Here is a 22,417-nt window from a genome sequence, read left to right as displayed (position 1 = left end):
ATTATAATTGGGAAACCATTTATAAAATAAAAATCCCCTGCAAGTGTTAGATGTGTGTTAACTATTTATCTGCATTTAAATGTAGGTGATTAAAAATTTATAGTGTTTACACTACTTTGTCAGCTGGACTATCTCCTCGGTAGGGAGTGGGGCCATCACTCAATCTTTGCAGCAGAGACCAGACAGGGAAGCTAATCCTTGTCAATCCTCATAATTTTCCTATAGTGAGGGTTCCCGTAATTATCTATAATCGGACAGGGCTTTGCCGTCAGAGAACCCAATACCATCACAAACCAAATTATTATGCTTGTCTTCTGTATCAACAATTTGAATGAGCAGCTACAAGGCAGGGTTAGTAAGCCTGCAGACGACACTACAATAGGTGGTGTCATTGACAGTGAAGATGGTTATCAGGATTTACAGAGGGATGTTGATCAGCTGCGTCAGTGGCTGGGGAAAGGCAAATGGAGTTTAATTCAAAAGTATGAGGTGATGCACTTTAGGCAGACAAATGGGGGCAGGACTTTCACAGTGAACGGCAGGGACCCGGGGACAATGTAGAGCAGAGGCACCCCGGGGTACAGGTACATGGCTCCCTATATACAGGGGTCACAGGTAGGTGGGGGGGGGTTACAGAATGTGAGCTGGCACTGGGTACAGAAGTTGGGACGATATGTTGCAGTTGTACAGAACATCGGTGCAGCCACACTTGGGAGTATTGTATTCAGTTTTGGTCGCCCTGCTACAGGAAAGATGCCATTAAGCTACGAGGAGTGCAGAGGGGATTAATGAGGATGTTGCGGGGACTTGAGGGACCGAGCTTTTCGAGAGGTTGAGTAGCCGGAGAGGGAGATTAGGTGGAGGGAACGGGGAAATGGGAAGGTGGGAGAAGGGAGGGAGTGCTCAGGTAGGGAGGGGGAGGAGATGATTGGGGGGAAAGGTAGGGGAGGGGAGAGAAGAGGAAAGGGGGATGAAGAACACTCACAGCCGGGGAATCCGACAGCCACAATCAGCTCCGATCCAGGAACGGTCAGGGGGGCAGAGGGTGGCTCGTACTGTGGAAGACCTGTCTGCATCTTCCTCTGTCAGGGTGCACAGAGAGGTGGTCAGTGGGGGGAGAGGGAAGCAGGAACAGGCCTTTCAGCCACAGCATTAATTAAACTAGTAATTAAATCCTATCCAGACGAATCCCTTCCGCCTTCACAACGTCCATATCCCTCCATACGTCCCGGGATAGTCAGTCAGCCATGGTTAGATGCCGGAGTGGACTGGATGGCTTGAATGGTTTTTTGCTCATTTCCTGCACACCAAGTGTCTATCTGTCCAACAGCCTCTCCAACACACCACATCTATCTCCAGCACCAACCCTGGCAGCCACAGCACTCTCCCATCTCTTGAATTTACCCCCCTCACCTTAGATGCATTCCCCTTGGAAACACCACACCAGCTGCCTGCTCTGTCCGTGCCTCTCCTTGATCAGGTCTCCACTGCTGCAGAGAAAACAACCCCTCCTCATACCTCCTGCCCTCTCCAAAGCCCCCACACCTTCCCTGTAATGGGGCGGCCACAACTGCACCCAATACTCACCGAAGTTTTATACGGCTGCTATATGGCTCCCTGACTCTGATACCGAACACACACTCTGACAAAGACAAGAATTCTTTCGGCCTTCCCTTACCGCTCCATCAGCCCATGTGGTCACTTTCAGGGACCTCAAGGTCCCTCCGTGCATCAACTCCGCTCAGGGTCGTGTCCCGTCCCCTTACATTTGGTCTTCATTTCCCTCACACGTGCCTGGATTAACCTTCATGTCATTGCTCTGCCCCTCTCTGTAACTGATTGTTATCCTGACCACTGTCGTATCAGACCGTACCACAAGGCAGCAGAATGAGGCCGTTCGGCCCATAAAGTCTGCCCCACTCGTCATTCATGCTGATTTTTTTTTCCTACCCCTTCCTCCCACCTTCTTCCGGTAACCCTTAACCACCTCACCAATCTCTGCATCGAACATGCCGAATGACCTGGTCTCCACTATATTCACTGTCCCCTGGCTGAAGAAATTCCTCCTCATCTCTGTTCTAAAGGGACGTCCGTTTATTATCAAAACCTCCGAGGGCTGCTCCTGGAATCATCCTCTCCACAGCCACTCTATCCTGGCCTTACAGTATCGAGTAGGTTTCAATCATCTGCCTGCATTCCATCTAGTGCATGCCAAGAGATATCAAATGCTCCTCAGATGTTAACCCCTTAATTCCCAGCACAGTCTTTGAGAATGCCAGGTATGGAGCCCAAAGCTGCTCATGTTACTCCAAATGTGTTCTGACCAGTGCCTCAGCACTACATCCCCGCTCTTCTACTCTAGGCCTCACAAAATGAATGCAGATATTGCATTTGCCTTCCTCACCGCTGGTTAGTGCAACCAGCAATTTCCGAACCAGCAATCGGGGTTCAATTCCCGACACGGTCTCCCCATGGACGTGTGGGCTTTCACTGGGTGCCCTGCTTTCCTCCCGCACTCCAAAGCCAAGTGAGTTAGGATTGGTGAGCTGTGGACACTTGTGGGCTGCCAAAAAGCACAACCTTGGACTTCGACAGTCACTAACACATTTTGCTGTATCGTACATGTGACAAATAATCTTTTCTCTTCACTGACTCAACTTTGAACTTCAACCCGCAAGTTAACCTTCAGGGAATCCTGCACTAGGACTTCCAAGTCCCTATGCCTTTCCAATTTCCTTCCCCATTTAGAAAACAGTTTCCTAACTTTATTCCTTCTACCAAAATGCATGACCATGCGCTCCCCTACACCGTACTCTATCTGCCACCCCTTTGGCCACCCTCCCAACCTATCCAAGTCCTTCATGTAGACTCCCTGTCCCTCTGCCCATCTTGGTATGCTCTGCAATCCAGCACACAGGCAGGGAGCCCGAGGAAAAACACATGCACACTCACCGGGTCGAACTCTGGGAGACGGAAGGTGGCCGGCTTCCAGCCCAGGAAAAACTCTTCGGGAGTGTTGAATGGGATCCCGGCATTCAGAGCAAACTGCGAGAACAGAGCAGGAGGGTAAGTGGGGGGGAAACTTCTGAATGACGAACCGCCTGCAGAGGAGGGGAAGAATCTTAGTGACGCACTGTCCGTGTGGCAAGGGGGGAAGGACTTTGTGACGGACTAGGGAAGGAGGTTTGGGGACAAACAGCCCCTCTGATCTGGGGCAAAGGGATAGACAGACCCTGAGGTGAGGGATCAGGAGCAAGGATCCCAGGATGGACAAGAGGGAAGGAAGGGTCCCAGGGATGGACCCTGAGCAAGGGGCATGGAGGAGATTCCAGGAGACAGTGATGTCTGAGGTTGGGAGAGAGGATAGGGAGGGTCCAGAATGGATCCTGAGGTCCAGGGGTCAGGAGAAGGTCCTGAGGACAATACATCGGTTACCAGGCGATCACTGCAGGAGAAATCCTTCTTCTTCCGGCCCGGAGCCCAGTCCGGAGGTCTCCCTGCAGCATCTGTGGGCGAGGGGGAGAGAGGCATCAATCCAAGCCACTGAGGCAGGGGAGTGAGGGGGAAGGGGGGTGAGGAGGAATGGAGGGAGGGGAATGGTGAGGTAAGGATGGATGAAGGGCAACAAAGACATTACAAGAGATTTGATGCAAGTATTGTGTTATGAAGCAGAAATCATCGGAGGGTTTCAGCCGAGACACTGAATCGGGAAGCTACGTGGCAGCTGTATGAAACTTTGGCGACACCGTACGCAGAGTATTGTGACAGTTCCAGTCGCCCCATTACAGGAAGGGTGTGGGGGCTTTGGAGAGGGTGGGGAAGAGGCTCACCGGGATCTGCCTGGATTGGAGGGCAGGAACTACAAGGTGAGGCTGAACAAACATGGGTTGTTTTCTCTGTAGTGGCAGAGCCTGAGGGAAGACCTGATCGAGGTTTATAAGATGATGAGAGGCACAGATAGACAGTCGATATCTCCCCCCCCCCCCCAGAGGAAATGTTTAGTATCAGAGGGAATGCATTTAAAGTGAGAGGGAACAACGGGAGCAAGGTTTTTTTTCCACACAGAGTGCAGTAGGTGTCTGGAATGAGCTGCAAGGCTGGTGGTGGTAGATGCGACAGCTATCCAGAGGCCATGAAATTAACAGAGTAATTAGTTAGTAGTTTAATTAATCATGAACGTGACAGAGTAAAGATCCTGTTCCTGTGTCTGTTCGAAGTGTAAGCTCGACGGAACCGTGCACGTCTTAGGCAGATACATAGCTTGGGTTCCCTAGACTTTTGCACAGCTCTGTATTTGACAACATAAAGCGGAGAGTGAGTTTGTTAACCTGGCAGGAGCAAAGCAGACACGAGGAAACCTGCAGATGCTGGAAATTCAAGGCCGAGACCCTTTGTCAGGACTAACTGAAAGGAAAGATAGAAAGAAAAACTATCTTTCCTTTCAGTTAATCCTGACGAAGGGTCTCGGCCCGAAACATCGACAGTGCTTCTCCCTATAGATGCTGCCTGGCCTGCTGTGTTCCACCAGCATTTGGTGTGAGGAGCAAAGCATGTTGGGAATGGCGAGGGTGGAGCACTGCAGGAGGGGTGTGGGGCAGGAGCTGTGGTGGGGTGATGGTTGACGCGTGTAGACACACCCAATCCTGAAACTCTAGGCTCGGTCACTTGATTCCAAACAATTGTGTTCCAAGGCAGAGTACAAAGTAAATGGCAGGATACATGGTAGTGTGGAGGAGCAGAGGGATCTGGGGGTACATGTCCACAGATCCTTGAAAGTTACCTCACAGGTAGATAGGGTAGTTAAGAAAGCTTATGGGGTGTTAGCTTTCATAAGTCGAGGGATAGAGTTTAAGAGATGCAATGTAATGATACAGCTCTATAAAACTCTAGTTAAGCCACCCTTGGAGTACTGTGTCCAGTTCTGGTCGCCTCACTTATAGGAAGGATGTGGAAGCATTGGAAAGGATACAGAGGAGATTTACCAGATGCTGCCTGGTTTAGAGAGTATGGATTATGATCAGAGATTAAGGGAGCTAAGGACTTACTCTTTGAAGAGAAGGAGGATAAGAGGAGACATGATAGAGGTGTACAAGATAGTAAGAGGAATAGACAGAGTGGACAGCCAGCACTTCTTCCCCAGGGCACCACTGCTCAGTACAAGAGGACATGGCTTTAAGGTGAGGGGAGGGAAGTTCAAGGGGGATATTCGGGGAAGGTTTTCACTCAGAGAGTGGTTGGTGCGTGGAATGCACTGCCTGAGTCAGTGGTGGAGGCAGATACACTAGTGAAGTTTAAGAGACTACTAGACAGGTATATGGAGGAATTTAAGGTGGGGGGTTGTATGGGAGGCCGGGTTTAAGGGTCGGCACAACATTGTGGGCCGAAGGGCCTGTAATTTGCTGTACAATATGTTCTATGTTCTAAATGGTTTATTGATCATTACAGAATGTCTCTCTGGTGCTTCCCACTCCCTCCCCTTTTCCCCAACCATGATACCCCCATCCCTGCCCCCTTCCCACTCTCAGTCCACAACAGAGACCCAGATCAGAATCAGGTTTATCATCACTCACGTGTGACATGAAATTAGTTTTTTTTGTGGTACAGTACAGTGCGATACATAAAATGACTACGGTACTGTGCAAACGTTTGGCTCCCTGGCTGAATGTATGTGGCTGAGACTTTGCACAGTACAGTATGCTTTGACATCTACGTACCAGGACATCCCTCTGCCCCTCAGACACACCCACCTCCAACATAGAGGCACTTGTCCAGGTCGATCTCCACTCTGTCGTTCCCCTGGGGGAAAGAGGAACACAGACGGGATCAGACACGGACGGGGGGGGGGCAATTCCGACCCCCCGCAGCGCTCGGGTCCCAGGACCGTGAGAAGACCAGTGGCCCCCCTCCCTCCCGCCACCTCGGGGAGCTTCTGCGGGCGAATCAGCCACATCCCCTGCTCCACCCTGCACGGTGGAGCATGTGGGAGTGATTGGGTACCTGTTTCCGAAGGTGATCCAGCATTCCCAATAATGGCTTCCGGTAGAACCCCAGCCCAGTCGACACATAAACCTGCGGGGGGGGGGGGGGGGTCAGAATGAGAAATAACTAATCTGATAAATTCTGCATCAACCACGCAGACCCAACACTGTGTGACAGAAATCCTGTTCCATGAGAGTTTGTTCCCACCCCCTCCCTCCTCCTTGCCCCCCACCCCTCCTCTCACCTCACTCCTTCCCTCCTCCCTGCCTCATCCCTCCCTTCTCACACCCTCCCTCTTCCTTGCCCCTCACTTCTCACACCCTCCCTCCTCCTTGCCCTCACACTGTCCCTCCTCCCTCCTGCACTCCCTCACCTGGACTGGGACTCCCAGTTTGCTGATCACTGCCTCCACCTTCCTCTGGAAGTCCTGAGGATGGAGTTTCCCTCGGCTGATGCCCCTCTGATTGGTGAAGAAGACGAGCTGGAGGAGTGAGAGGAGGAAGTCAGCTCGAGGTGGGGTTGGGGGGGGGGGGGGTCCCACCAGGGAAGCATCCTTCCCAGCCAGAGGGATGGGCCCACAATAACCACCATGGACCTATGGCTATGGTGATGATCTTTACTTGACGACAACCATTAAGGTGGCTGGGTGCCCAGGACCAGATGAGATATATATCAGGTTATCAAGGTGGGGTGGGGGGTGAGAGATGAGATTCCTGGGATCTCCACATCCTGGAGGACTGGACAGCAGCTAACACTCTTCCCATTGTTCCAAAGGAGGTAACCTGGAAACTGCATGTCTCGAGGAAAGCTCCTAGAGGGGATTCTTCGGGAAAGGATTTTTGATCATCTACAGGAAGAAAAGCTGATTAGGGACAGTCAGCACACCTTTGGTGGGGTGGTGGGGGAGTTGTGACTTACTAACTCACGAGTTTTTGGAGGAGGTGGCGAAGATGGGGTAAGTGCTCAGACTTTTGCGAGGCACTTGACAAGGCCCCTCAAGGTAGGCTGATCTGGAAGACTTGAGATGCATCCACTGTGAATTGGTAGCTTAGACCCACAGAGGACACCCAATCCCCCAAAGAGCCCCAATTCAGTTCCACCCGCCATTTCCCTGCCCATAACTGAACTGACCCATATCCCACAGTCTTCTACGCTGTCCACAATTCCACCAATCCTTCTGTCGTCAGCAAGCTCACCCATCAACGGTACATTTTCATCATCAATCGATCTCACAAACAGAGATCCCAGCACTGATCGTGGATCACAGCTCGTGGATCTCCAGCCAGAATAAGTCCCTTCTGCTGTTTGTGAGACTTAGATTAAAATGTACATGGGTGGGTTAGCAGACGACACATAAGTTGGAGATGCTTTAAATAATGCGGAATATTGCCAAGGAATACTGTGGGGTATAGGTCAGCTGCGGGTATGGACGGAGAAGTGGAAGACGGTGATTAATGTGAGGAGTTTCTCTTTGGGAAATGAAATGTAAAGTGACAGTACACAGTTAATGACAGTGCTGATGTACAGAGGAGTCTTGGAGTCCAAGTCCACACGGCTCCCTGAAAGTGGCTGCAAACATTGATGACTCAAAATTCAATGTAAATTCATTATCAAAGTACATCTATGTCACCAAATACAACCCTGAGATTCGTTTCCTTATGGGCAGACTCAATAAATCTATGGAATAACCACAACAGAATCAATGAAAGACCGCACCAACTTGGGCATTCAACCAGTGTGCAAAAGACAAGAAATAGTGCAAATACAGAGAGAGAGAAACTTAATAATAATAAATAAATAATAAATGTCCAGAACACAGTCGAGAGTCCTGGAAAGTGAGTCCGGAGGTTGTGGGGACATTCAATGATGGGGCATGTGAGGTTGAAATGACCCCCTTTGGTTCAAGAGCCTGATGGTTGAGGGGTAGTAACTGTTCCTGAACCTGGTGGTGCGAGTTCTGGGGCTCCTGAATCTTCTTCCTGATGGCAGCAGTGAGAAGGGAGCCTGACCAGGTGGGGGCCCTGATGATGGGTGCTGCTTTCCCACGACAGCATTTCAAGTAGACGTGCTCAGTGGCGGCAGGGTGGAAAAGGTAGCCTATCCATGAGTCAGGGCGTTGAGTATAAGAATTCTAAGTTGATATTAGGTTCTGCTTCAGCAGTATCTGAACTATTGTGTGGACTTCTGGTTGCCCAATACAGGAAAGGTGTTGATGGTGAAGTGCGGCCCAGGAGGGGCAGATGCAAGGCTGGGGTAGGATCGATCTTCATCTGACATCTCGTCCACAACCACTCCAACATTGGACAGGTAGCCCCGAGTTGACGTCGCCTGATGGAGTCCTCAAAGCACACAAACCTCCGCACGTTGTTGAAAGCACATCTGCTAAATTTGGATACACTGATGGACATAGTCTTCAGATCCAACGACGCCAAATCCATTTAAAAAATCCTCACCCAAGATATCTACTCCGTACCCAACTACTTCTCAAAGTGGTGCCGGTAACGTCCATATTTCACCTAGACAATCGACCACCAAACCTAAGCTTAATATCAAACGACATGACAAACAGGTACCCAACAATCCACACCCAAAGCACTGAGGAGTCGGTCACACAAAATCTAACTCCCATACAGGATCCATCTTCTAAATGTAGCAAAGAAACCAAAATCCAGAACAGCTGTGATCGGGAAGATAGAAAACCAAATGGGGTGCTAAACAGTCAGTCTTATGAACAGCTAACTTAGCGTTGTTTCTCAAGTCACCCACGTGGGAGAGGAATACTCACACAAACATCAATCCACAGCTCCAAGCTTCTCTGAGAATTATCTCAGGAGCCCGAAAATTGACATCTGACCAATGGCTCCCGTCAATGAGTGGAGAAGCACTCCTGGAGTACCGTAAGACAACGGCTTCCGCAAAATACTACCTGCATATCCAAAATATGCCCTACAACACTCCAGTTCGCAAACTCATCAAAAATGCTCCTCCAGCTTCCCGACTCAAATCCCGAAAACGTTTCTACAGCTTGAGAAACCTTGTCTCCTACGATGAACACACTGCACGATGTCAGTACTGGCACACCAACATGACCTCCGGCGGAGATATGATCGATGACCCCACCTCACTCCTCCTAGGCTTTCCGATAGCTACAAACAGACTCAGCAGTCGACATGTGCAAACACATTGACGGGGTGCCCGATAAACCCAGTTTGCCCCTGTGGTGCCTCAACCCAGGATGCCCTCCACCTGGTCCAAACATGCCCTCTCACCAAGATCCCAGACAGCTTTGCTGTGGTCACAAACACCAGGGGACGTGTACTTAGCCCCCTGCTCTACTCGCTTTATGCCCATGACAAAGCACAGCTCCAAGCCTACATACAAGTTTGCTGATGACTGTATCAAAGGCGGCAATTAATCAGCCTACAGGAGGGAGATTTGGCTGAGTGGTGTCATAGCAACAACCCCTCACTCACTCTCGATAAGACCAAGGAACTGATTGTAGACTCCAGGAGTCCATCAGCCAGCAATCTTTGGAGGGTCAGAGGGTTGGTAATTTTAAATCCCTATCTCAAAGGGCCTGTCCTGCACCCATCAGTGCAAAGAAAGCACAACAGCGTCTCTACTTGGAGGATTCTGCAGAGGCTCGGCATGCCATCAAAAGCCTTGGCAAACTTTTATAGCTGTGTGGTGGAAAGTGTGCTGACTGGCTCCATTGCAGACTGGTATGGGAACACCAATGCTTTTGAGCAGAAGAGCCTACAAAAAGTTGTGGATTCTGCCCAGTACATCACAGGTAAAACCCTCCCAAACCATAGAACATTAACAGCACAGAAACAGGCCTTTTGGCCCTCCTTGGCTGTGCCGATCCATTTTTCTGCCCAGTCCCACTGACCTGCACCCGGCCCTGATCCCTCCATACACCTCTCATCCATGAACCTGTCCAAGTTTTTCTTAAATATTAAAGGTGAGCCCGCATTTACCACTTCATCTGGCAGCTCATTCCACACTCCAACCAATCTCTGTTCCCCCTAATGTTCCCATTAAACTTTTCCCCCTTCACCCTTAACCCACATCCTCAGGTTTTTTTCTCCCCTGGCCTCAGTGGAAAAAGCCTGCTTGCGTTCACTCTATCTATACCCATCATAATTTTATATACTTCTATAAAATCTCCCCTCATTCTCCTACGCTCCAAATAAAGTCCTAACCTGTTCAACCTTTCTCTGTAACTCAGTTTCTCAAGTCCTGGCAACATCCTTGTAAACCTTCTCTGCACTCTTTCAACCTGATTAATATCCTTCCTGTAATTCGGTGACCAAAACTACAGACAATACTTCAAATTTGGTCTCACCAATGCCTTATACAATCTCACCATAACATTCCAACTCTTATACTCAATACTTTGATTTATAAAGGCTAATGTGACAAAAGCTCTCCTTACTACCCTACCTACCTGTGATGCCTCTTTTAGGGAATTTTGTATCTGTATTCCCAGATCCCTCTGTTCTACTGCACTCCTCAGTGTCCTACCATTTACCTTGTATGTTCTACCCTGGTTTTCCCTTCCAAAATGCAACCACTGAGCACATCTACATGAAACAATACTGTAGAAAAGCAGCAACCGTATTCAAAGATCCCCACCACTCAGGCCGTGCTCTTTTCTCACTGCTACCATCAGGCAGAAGGTACAGGAGCCTCAGGACTCGTACCACCGGTTCAGGAACAGTCATTACCTCTCAACCATCAGGCTCTTGAACAAAAGGGGACAGCTACACTCATTTAAAGACTCCTTTACATTATTTCACGCTCGTTGTTTATTACTATTTATTTATACCTGCATTTGCAGCTTGTTGACAGATCCTGTTTACAGTTACTGTTCTATGGATTTGCTGAGTGCGCCTGCTGAAAAAGAATCTCAGGGTTGAATGCGGTGCCATGCATGAACTCAGATAATAAATTTAATTTGATCTTTGAGATCGGGGGTGGCTGGCGGGAGGGAGTTGGGAGGTCTCTGTCATAGCAATGACTAGGCCTCGAGCCGCAGTGTCGCCTACATACAGCCACCAGGAGAGAGGCTTCGAAACCAGCACACTCCAGCGGGGCGGCGTGGCTCAGCCTGGATCAGTGCTGCCCCCCGTTGTTCACTCAGCAGAAGGCAAGCTCCACTGCTGCCCATCGACTGGAGGATGTGCAATAAAATATATTTTGTGCTGTTGCATTTTAGTGGTCACCTGTAGATCGATTGCTGGAGTTTGGACTCTTATCGTGCGGCTGTGAGGCCAGTCCTGCTCTGATCTTGTGTGCGACTGTCGATTCGGTGTCTCCACAGTAACGATGTTTCGTTTGACAGTATTCCTGGGTATTCATGGACGGTTCAATGACAATTCAACTTGAATTGGGTTGAGATGCGCAGGGCTCCAATACTACAGATTGGTGGTGCCAGGAATGGTGGCGGGGGCAGAGTATAACAGTGCCTTTTGGGAGAATTTCACAAGACCGTGAAAGGTGTGAGAGGGACCGTGTGCACGCAGAAGGGATTAAGTTTAACTGGGCATCGGGGGTGTTCAGTGTACTGTGACCAGACGTGCCCTCTCCCACACGCCTCACCTTATATCCATCCTGGAATAACTGCTTGAGTCTCTTGGGAATTTCCGGATAAAGAATTCTGAAACCATACAATTTACAGATTAGTCCAACTCCCTCAGTGATTCCTCTCCCGCAGTGCCATGTCACTGATTGTATCCCCATTGACATTAATCCAGCTCCCTCCCACAGTGACCCCTCTCCCCAATCCCTCAGTGACCCCTCTCCCCCAGTCCCTCAATGACCCTTCTCCCCAGTCCCTCAGTGAACCCTCTCCCCAATCCCTCAGGCCCCTCTCCCCCAGTCCCTCAGTGACCCCTCTCCCCAATCCCTCAGTGACTCCTCTCCCACAGTGCCTCAGTGACCCCTCTCCCCCAGTGCCATGAAACTGACTGTATTCCCATTGACATTAATCCAGCTCCCTCTCCCCACCCCTCAGTGACTCTGTTCTGCCTGTACCTCAGTGACTCCTCTCTCCCCGTCCCACAGTGATCCCGCTTCCTCAGGACACTGTGTCACTGACTGTATCCCCACTGACATTAATCCAGCTCCCCCACACCGTCCCTCAGTGACCCCTCTCCCCCAAGACACTGTGTCACTCACTGTATCCCCACTGACATTAATCCAGCTCCCTTACACCGTCCCTCTGTGACCCCTCTCCTCGTCCCTCAGTGACCCCTCTCCCCCAGTGTCACTGACTAAATCCCCACTGACATTATTCCAGCTTCCTCCCCGTCCCTCAGTGACTCCTCTCCCCGTCCCTCACTGACTCCTCTCCCGCAGTGCCATGTCACTGACTGTATCCCCATTGACATTAATCCAGCTCCCTCACACCGTCCCTCAGTGACCCCTCTCCCCCAGGACACTGTGTCACTGACTATATCCCCACTGATGGAAATCCAGCTGCCTGACACCGTCCCACAGTGACCCCTCTCCCCCAGGACACTGTGTCACTGACTGGATCCCCACTGACATTAATCCAGCTCCCACCCCCAGGACAATGTGTCACTGACTGTATCCCCACTGACATTAATCCAGCTTCCTCACACCGTCCCTCAGTGACCCCTCTCCTCCAGGACACTGTCACTGACTGTATCCCCACTGACATTATTCCAGCTTCCTCCCCGTCCCTCAGTGACTCCTCTCCCCGTCCCTCACTGACTCCTCTCCCGCAGTGCCATGTCACTGACTGTATCCCCATTGACATTAATCCAGCTCCCTCACACCGTCCCTCAGTGACCCCTCTCCCCCAGGACACTGTCACTGACTGTATCCCCACTGACATTATTCCAGCTTCCTCCCCCGTCCCTCAGTGACCCCTCTCCCCAGTCCCTCAGTGACTCCTCTCTCCCCGTCCCACAGTGACCCTTCTCCCCAGTCCCTCAGTGACCCCTCTCCCCCAGGACACTGTGTCACTGACTGTATCCCCACTGACATTAATCCAGCTCCCTCCCTCAGTGACCACTCTCCCTCAGTGTCACTGACTGTATCCCCACTGACGTTAAACCAGCCCCCTCCCTCAGTGAACCCTCTACCCCAGGACACTGTGTCACTAACTCTATCCCCACTGACATTAATCCAGCCCCCTCCCTCAGTGACCCCTCTCCCCCAGGACACTGTGTCACTAACTCTATCCCCACTGACATTAATCCAGCCCCCTCCCTCAGTGACCCCTCTCCCCCAGGACACTGACTGTATCCCCAATGACATTAATCCAGCCCCCTCCCTCAGTGACCCCTCTCCCCCAGGACACTGACTGTATCCCCACTCACATGAATCCAGCGCCCTCCAACTATCCCTCAGTGACCCCTCTCCCCCAGTGTCACTGACCGTATCCCCACAGACATTAATCCAGCTCCCTCCCTCAGTGACCCTTCTCCCCCAGGACACTGACCGTATCCCCACAGACATTAATCCAGCTCTCTCCCTCAGTGACCCTTCTCCCCCAGGACACTGACTGTATCCCCACTGACATCAATCCAGCTCCCTCCCTCAGTGACCCCTCTCCCCCAGTGTCACTGAATGTATCCCCACTTACATTATTAATCCCTCTCACTCCCACTGTCCCTCACTGACCCCTCTCCTCATCCCTCATTGATCCCCTCCCCAATCCCTTAGTTACCCCTCTCCTCAGTCGCTCAGTTACCCCTCTCCCCATCCCTCAGTGACTCCTCTCCCCCACTGTCACTGTCTGTGTACCCACAGACATAAATCCAGCTCCCTCCCTTAGTAACCCCTCTACCCCAGGACAATGTTTCACTGACTGTATCTCCACTGACGTTAATCTAGCTCCCTCACACCGTCCCGAAGTGACTCGTCTTCCCCAACGCTGTGTCACTGACTGTATCCCTAATGACGATAACCCAGCTCCCTCCCTCAGTGACTCCTCTCCCCCAGTGTCACTGACTGTATCCCCACAGACATTAATCCAGCTCCCTCCCTCAGTCAACCCTCTCCCCTCCCTCAGTCACCTCCCCCCTCTCCCCCTGTGTCACTGACTGTATCCCCACTGACATTAATCCAGCTCCCTCCCTCAGTGACCCCTCTCCCCCAGGACACTGTGTCACTGACAGTATCCCCACTGATGTTACTCCAGCTCCCTGACACTATCCCTCAGAGACCACGCTCTCCAGCGTCCTATCACTGACTGTATCCCTAATGACGATAACCCAGCTCCCTCCTTCAGTGACCCCTCTCCCCCAGTGTCACTGACCGTATCCCCACAGACATTAATCCAGCTCCCTCCCACAGTGACCCCTCTCCCGTCCCTCAGTGACCCTTCTCCCCCAGGACACTGACTGTATCCCCACTGACATCAATCCAGCTCCCTCCCTCAGTGACCCCTCTCCCCCAGTGTCACTGACTGTATCCCCACAGAAATTAATCCAGCTCCCTCCCTCAGTGACCCCTCTCCCCCAGGACACTGTGTCACTGACAGTATCCCCACTGATGTTACTCCAGCTCCCTGACACCGTCCCTCAGAGACCACTCTCTCCAGCGTCCTATCACTGACTGTATCCCTAATGACGATAACCCAGCTCCCTCCCTCAGTGACCCCTCTCCCCCAGTGTCACTGACTGTATCCCCACAGACATTAATCCAGCTCCCTCCCTCAGTCAACCCTCTCCCCTCGCTCAGTCACCTCCCCCCTCTCCCCCTGTGTCACTGATGGCATCCCTAATGACGATAACCCAGCTCCCTCCCTCAGTGACCCCTCTCCCCCAGTGTCACTGACCGTATCCCCACAGACATTAATCCAGCTCCCTCCCTCAGTGACCCTTCTCCCCCAGGACACTGACCGTATCCCCACAGACATTAATCCAGCTCCCTCCCTCAGTGACCCTTCTCCCCCAGGACACTGACTGTATCCCCACTGACATCAATCCAGCTCCCTCCCTCAGTGACCCCTCTCCCCCAGTGTCACTGAATGTATCCCCACTTACATTATTAATCCCTCTCACTCCCACTGTCCCTCACTGACCCCTCTCCTCATCCCTCATTGATCCCCTCCCCAATCCCTTAGTTACCCCTCTCCTCAGTCGCTCAGTTACCCCTCTCCCCATCCCTCAGTGACTCCTCTCCCCCACTGTCACTGTCTGTGTACCCACAGACATAAATCCAGCTCCCTCCCTTAGTAACCCCTCTACCCCAGGACAATGTTTCACTGACTGTATCTCCACTGACGTTAATCTAGCTCCCTCACACCGTCCCGAAGTGACTCGTCTTCCCCAACGCTGTGTCACTGACTGTATCCCTAATGACGATAACACAGCTCCCTCCCTCAGTGACTCCTCTCCCCCAGTGTCACTGACTGTATCCCCACAGACATTAATCCAGCTCCCTCCCTCAGTCAACCCTCTCCCCTCCCTCAGTCACCTCCCCCCTCTCCCCCTGTGTCACTGACTGTATCCCCACTGACATTAATCCAGCTCCCTCCCTCAGTGACCCCTCTCCCCCAGGACACTGTGTCACTGACAGTATCCCCACTGATGTTACTCCAGCTCCCTGACACTATCCCTCAGAGACCACGCTCTCCAGCGTCCTATCACTGACTGTATCCCTAATGACGATAACCCAGCTCCCTCCTTCAGTGACCCCTCTCCCCCAGTGTCACTGACCGTATCCCCACAGACATTAATCCAGCTCCCTCCCACAGTGACCCCTCTCCCGTCCCTCAGTGACCCTTCTCCCCCAGGACACTGACTGTATCCCCACTGACATCAATCCAGCTCCCTCCCTCAGTGACCCCTCTCCCCCAGGACACTGTGTCACTGACAGTATCCCCACTGATGTTACTCCAGCTCCCTGACACTATCCCTCAGAGACCACGCTCTCCAGCGTCCTATCACTGACTGTATCCCTAATGACGATAACCCAGCTCCCTCCTTCAGTGACCCCTCTCCCCCAGTGTCACTGACTGTATCCCCACAGAAATTAATCCAGCTCCCTCCCTCAGTGACCCCTCTCCCCCAGGACACTGTGTCACTGACAGTATCCCCACTGATGTTACTCCAGCTCCCTGACACCGTCCCTCAGAGACCACTCTCTCCAGCGTCCTATCACTGACTGTATCCCTAATGATGATAACCCAGCTCCCTCCCTCAGTGACCCCTCTCCCCCAGTGTCACTGACTGTATCCCCACAGACATTAATCCAGCTCCCTCCCTCAGTCAACCCTCTCCCCTCCCTCAGTCACCTCCCCCCTCTCCCCCTGTGTCACTGATGGCATCCCTAATGACGATAACCCAGCTCCCTCCCTCAGTGACCCCTCTCCCCCAGTGTCACTGACCGTATCCCCACAGACATTAATCCAGCTCCCTCCCACAGTGACCCTTCTCCCCCAGGACACTGACTGTATCCCCACTGACATCAATCCAGCTCCCTCCCTCAGTGACCCCTCTCCCGCAGTGTCACTGACTGTATCGCCACTGACGATAACCCAGCTCACTCCCTCAGTGACCCCTCTCCATCCCTCAGTGACCCCTCTCCCGCAGTGTCACTGACTGAACCCCCACTTACATTATTAATCCCTCACTCCCACTGTCCCTCACTGACCCCTCCCCTTGTCCCTCATTGACCCCTCCCCAGTCCCTCAGTTACCCCTCTCCCCAGTCGCTGTTACACCTCTCCCCCAGTGCCTGAATCACTGAATGTATCCCCACTGACATTAATCCAGCTCCCTCCCACCGTCCCTCAGTGACCCCTCTCCCCCAGTGTCCTGTGTCACTGACTGAATCCACAGTGACATTGATCCAGCCCCCTCCCACACAGGCCCCTCTCCCCCAGTGTCACTGACTGTATCCCCACTGATATTAATCCAGATCCTTCCCTCAGTGACCCCTCTCCCCCAGGAAACTGTGTCACTGACTGTATTCCCTCTGACATTAATCCAGCTTCCTCCCTCAGTGACCCCACTCCCCCAGGAAATTGTGTCACTGACCGTATCCCCAATGACAATAATCCAGCTCCCTCCCACCGTCCCTCAGTGACCCCTCTCCCCCAGTGTCCTGTGTCACTGACTGTATTCCCTCTAACATTAATCCAGATCCCTCCCTCAGTGACCCCTCTCCCCCAGGAAACTGTGTCACTGACTGTATTCCCTCTAACATTAATCCAGCTCCCTCCCTCAGTGACCCCTCTCCCCCAGGAAACTGTGTCACTGACAGTATTCCCTCTGACATTAATCCAGCTTCCTCCCTCAGTGACCCCACTCCCCCAGGAAATTGTATCACTGACCGTATCCCCAATGACATTAATCCAGCTCCCTCCCACCGTCCCTCAGTGACCCCTCTCCCCCAGTGTCCTGTGTCACTGACTGAATCCACAGTGACATTGATCCAGCCCCCTCCCTCACAGGCCCCTCTCCCCCAGTGTCACTGACTGTATCCCCACTGATATTAATCCAGATCCTTCCCTCAGTGACCCCTCTCCCCCAGGAAACTATGTCACTGACTGTATCACCACTCACATTAATCCAGCTCCCTCCCTCAGTGACCCATCTACCCCAGGACACTGTCTCACTGACTGTATCGCTACTGACGATAACCCAGCTCCCACCCTCAGTGACCCCTCTCCCCCAGGACACTGACTGTATCCCCAATGACATTAATCCAGCTCCCTCCCTCAGTGACCCCTCTCCCCCAGTGTCACTGAATGTATCCCCACTTACATTATTAATCCCTCTCACTCCCACTGTCCCTCACTGACCCCTCTCCTCATCCCTCATTGATCCCCTCCCCAATCCCTTAGTTACCCCTCTCCTCAGTCGCTCAGTTACCCCTCTCCCCATCCCTCAGTGACTCCTCTCCCCCACTGTCACTGTCTGTGTACCCACAGACATTAATCCAGCTCCCTCCCTTAGTAACCCCTCTACCCCAGGACAATGTTTCACTGACTGTATCTCCATTGACGTTAATCTAGCTCCCTCACACCGTCCCGAAGTGACTCGTCTTCCCCAACGCTGTGTCACTGACTGTATCCCTAATGACGATAACCCAGCTCCCTCCCTCAGTGACTCCTCTCCCCCAGTGTCACTGACTGTATCCCCACAGACATTAATCCAGCTCCCTCCCTCAGTCAACCCTCTCCCCTCCCTCAGTCACCTCCCCCCTCTCCCCCTGTGTCACTGACTGTATCCCCACTGACATTAATCCAGCTCCCTCCCTCAGTGACCCCTCTCCCCCAGGACACTGTGTCACTGACAGTATCCCCACTGATGTTACTCCAGCTCCCTGACACTATCCCTCAGAGACCACGCTCTCCAGCGTCCTATCACTGACTGTATCCCTAATGACGATAACCCAGCTCCCTCCTTCAGTGACCCCTCTCCCCCAGTGTCACTGACCGTATCCCCACAGACATTAATCCAGCTCCCTCCCACAGTGACCCCTCTCCCGTCCCTCAGTGACCCTTCTCCCCCAGGACACTGACTGTATCCCCACTGACATCAATCCAGCTCCCTCCCTCAGTGACCCCTCTGCCCCAGTGTCACTGACTGTATCCCCACAGACATTAATCCAGCTCCCTCCCTCAGTGACCCCTCTCCCCCAGGACACTGTCACTGACAGTATCCCCACTGATGTTACTCCAGCTCCCTGACACCGTCCCTCAGAGACCACTCTCTCCAGCGTCCTATCACTGACTGTATCCCTAATGACGATAACCCAGCTCCCTCCCTCAGTGACCCCTCTCCCCCAGTGTCACTGACTGTATCCCCACAGACATTAATCCAGCTCCCTCCCACCGTCCCTCAGTGACCCCTCTCCCCCAGTGTCCTGTGTCACTGACTGAATCCACAGTGACATTGATCCAGCCCCCTCCCTCACAGGCCCCTCTCCCCCAGGAAACTGTGTCACTGACTGTATCCCCACTGATATTAATCCAGATCCTTCCCTCAGTGACCCCTCTCCCCCAGGAAACTGTGTCACTGACTGTATTCCCTCTAACATTAATCCAGCTCCCTCCCTCAGTGACCCCTCTCCCCCAGGAAACTGTGTCACTGACAGTATTCCCTCTGACATTAATCCAGCTCCCTCCCTCAGTGACCCCTCTCCCGCAGTGTCACTGACTGTATCGCCACTGACGATAACCCAGCTCACTCCCTCAGTGACCCCTCTCCATCCCTCAGTGACCCCTCTCCCGCAGTGTCACTGACTGAACCCCCACTTACATTATTAATCCCTCACTCCCACTGTCCCTCACTGACCCCTCCCCTTGTCCCTCATTGACCCCTCCCCAGTCCCTCAGTTACCCCTCTCCCCAGTCGCTGTTACACCTCTCCCCCAGTGCCTGAATCACTGAATGTATCCCCACTGACATTAATCCAGCTCCCTCCCACCGTCCCTCAGTGACCCCTCTCCCCCAGTGTCCTGTGTCACTGACTGAATCCACAGTGACATTGATCCAGCCCCCTCCCTCACAGGCCCCTCTCCCCCAGTGTCACTGGCTGTATCCCCACTGATATTAATCCAGATCCTTCCCTCAGTGACCCCTCTCCCCCAGGAAACTGTGTCACTGACTGTATTCCCTCTAACATTAATCCAGCTCCCTCCCTCAGTGACCCCTCTCCCCCAGGAAACTGTGTCACTGACAGTATTCCCTCTGACATTAATCCAGCTTCCTCCCTCAGTGACCCCTCTCCCCCAGGAAACTGTGTCACTGACTGTATTCCCTCTAACATTAATCCAGCTCCCTCCCTCAGTGACCACTCTCCCCCAGGAAACTGTGTCACTGACAGTATTCCCTCTGACATTAATCCAGCTTCCTCCCTCAGTGACCCCACTCCCCCAAGAAATTGTGTCACTGACCGTATCCCCAATGACATTAATCCAGCTCCCTCCCACCGTCCCTCAGTGACCCCTCTCCCCCAGTGTCCTGTGTCACTGACTGAATCCACAGTGACATTGATCCAGCCCCCTCCCTCACAGGCCCCTCTCCCCCAGTGTCACTGACTGTATCCCCACTGATATTAATCCAGATCCTTCCCTCAGTGACCCCTCTCCCCCAGGAAACTATGTCACTGACTGTATTCCCTCTAACATTAATCCAGCTCCCTCCCTCAGTGACCCCTCTCCCCCAGGAAACTGTGTCACTGACAGTATTCCCTCTGACATTAATCCAGCTCCCTCCCTCAGTGACCCCTCTCCCGCAGTGTCACTGACTGTATCGCCACTGACGATAACCCAGCTCACTCCCTCAGTGACCCCTCTCCATCCCTCAGTGACCCCTCTCCCGCAGTGTCACTGACTGAACCCCCACTTACATTATTAATCCCTCACTCCCACTGTCCCTCACTGACCCCTCCCCTTGTCCCTCATTGACCTCTCCCCAGTCCCTCAGTTACCCCTCTCCCCAGTCGCTGTTACACCTCTCCCCCAGTGCCTGAATCACTGAATGTATCCCCACTGACATTAATCCAGCTCCCTCCCACCGTCCCTCAGTGACCCCTCTCCCCCAGTGTCCTGTGTCACTGACTGTATTCCCTCTAACATTAATCCAGCTCCCTCCCTCAGTGACCCCTCTCCCCCAGGAAACTGTGTCACTGACTGTATTCCCTCTAACATTAATCCAGCTCCCTCCCTCAGTGACCCCTCTCCCCCAGGAAACTGTGTCACTGACTGAATTCCCTCTAACATTAATCCAGCTTCCTCCCTCAGTGACCCCTCTCCCCCAGGAAACTGTGTCACTGACAGTATTCCCTCTGACATTAATCCAGCTCTCTCCCTCAGTGACCCCTCTCCCCCAGGAAACTGTGTCACTGACAGTATTCCCTCTGACATTAATCCAGCTCTCTCCCTCAGTGACCCTTCTCCCCCAGTGTCCTGTGTCACTGACTGTTTCCCTACTGACGTTAATCCAGCTCCCTCCCTCAGTGACCCCTCTCCCCCAGGACACTGACTGTATCCCCACTCACATGAATCCAGCGCCCTCCAACTATCCCTCAGTGACCCCTCTCCCCCAGTGCTTGAGTCAGTGACTGTATCCCCACTGACATTAATCCAGCTCCCTCCCACAGTGACCCCACTCCCCCAGGGCACTGTCACTGACTATATCCCCACTGACATTAATCCAGCTCCCTCCCTCAGTGACCCTTCTCCCCCAGTGTCCTGTGTCACTGACTGTTTCCCTACTGATGTTAAACCAGCTCCCTCCCTCGGTGACCCCTCTCCCCCAGTGTCCTGTGTCACTGACTGTTTCGCTACTGATGTTAATCCAGCTCCCTCCCTCGGTGACCCCTCTCCCCCAGTGTCCTGTGTCACTGACTGTTTCGTGAATGAATTTTAATCCAGCTCCCTCCCACCGTCCCTCAGTGACCCCTCTCCCCCAGTGTACTGTGTCACTGACCGTATCCCCAATGACATTAATCCAGCTCCCTCCCACCGTCCCTCAGTGACCCCTCTCCCCCAGTGTCCAGTGTCACTGACTGTATCCCCACTGATATTAATCCAGATCCTTCCCTCAGTGACCCCTCTCCCCCAGGAAACTGTGTCACTGACTGTATTCCCTCTAACATTAATCCAGCTCCCTCCCTCAGTGACCCCTCTCCCCCAGGAAACTGTGTCACTGACAGTATTCCCTCTGACATTAATCCAGCTCCCTCCCTCAGTGACCCCTCTCCCCAGTGTCACTGACTGTATCGCCACTGACGATAATCCAGCTCCCTCCCTCAGTGACCCCTCTCCCCCAGTGTCACTGACTCTATCCCCACAGACATTAATCCAGCTCCCTCCCTCAGTGACCCCTCTCCCCCAGGACACTGTGTCACTGACAGTATCCCCACTGATGTTACTCCAGCTCCCTGACACCGTCCCTCAGAGACCACTCTCTCCAGCGTCCTATCACTGACTGTATCCCTAATGACGATAACCCAGCTCCCTCCTTCAGTGACCCCTCTCCCCCAGTGTCACTGACCGTATCCCCACAGACATTAATCCAGCCCCCTCCCTCAGTGAACCCTCTACCCCAGGACACTGTGTCACTGACTATATCCCCACTGACGATAACCCAGCTCCCTCCCTCAGTGACCCCACTCCCGTCCCTCAGTGACCCCTCTCCCGCAGTGTCACTGACTGAATCCCCACTTACATTATTAATCCCTCTCACTCCCACTGTCCCTCACTGACCCCTCCCCTCATCCCTCAATGACTCCACTCCCCCAGTCCCTCAGTGACCCCTCTCACTGTCCCTCAGTGACCCCTCTCCCCCAGGACACTGCGTCACTGACTGTATCCCCACTGACGTTAATCCAGCTCTCTCACACCGTCCCTCAGTGACCCCTCTCCCCCAGTGTCACTGACTATATCCCCGCTGACGTTAATCCAGCTCCCTCCCTCAGTGACCCCACTCCCCCAGGGCACTG

The 22,417-nt window shown here is 52.8% G+C and overlaps 1 protein-coding gene across 3 annotated transcripts in view; it reads right to left on the bottom strand.

Moving 5' to 3' along the window:
• Positions 1-22,417, bottom strand: part of pnkp (polynucleotide kinase 3'-phosphatase) — an 87,904-nt gene that overhangs the window by 26,329 nt on the left and 39,158 nt on the right. For all 3 annotated transcript variants that reach the window (XM_059950751.1, XM_059950752.1, XM_059950750.1), the window contains exons 5-11: positions 11,584-11,641; positions 6,353-6,460; positions 5,998-6,069; positions 5,748-5,796; positions 3,436-3,506; positions 2,953-3,045; positions 986-1,082 (exon numbers count right to left, since the gene is read on the bottom strand). In XM_059950751.1, coding sequence (XP_059806734.1) covers positions 986-1,082; positions 2,953-3,045; positions 3,436-3,506; positions 5,748-5,796; positions 5,998-6,069; positions 6,353-6,460; positions 11,584-11,641 — 548 coding nt within the window. The remainder of the gene's footprint in view (positions 1-985; positions 1,083-2,952; positions 3,046-3,435; positions 3,507-5,747; positions 5,797-5,997; positions 6,070-6,352; positions 6,461-11,583; positions 11,642-22,417) is intronic.

Source organism: Hypanus sabinus, chromosome 26, assembly GCF_030144855.1.
Source record: "Hypanus sabinus isolate sHypSab1 chromosome 26, sHypSab1.hap1, whole genome shotgun sequence".
Lineage (NCBI taxonomy): Eukaryota > Metazoa > Chordata > Chondrichthyes > Myliobatiformes > Dasyatidae > Hypanus > Hypanus sabinus.
This window is presented reverse-complemented; position numbering and strand designations above follow the sequence as displayed.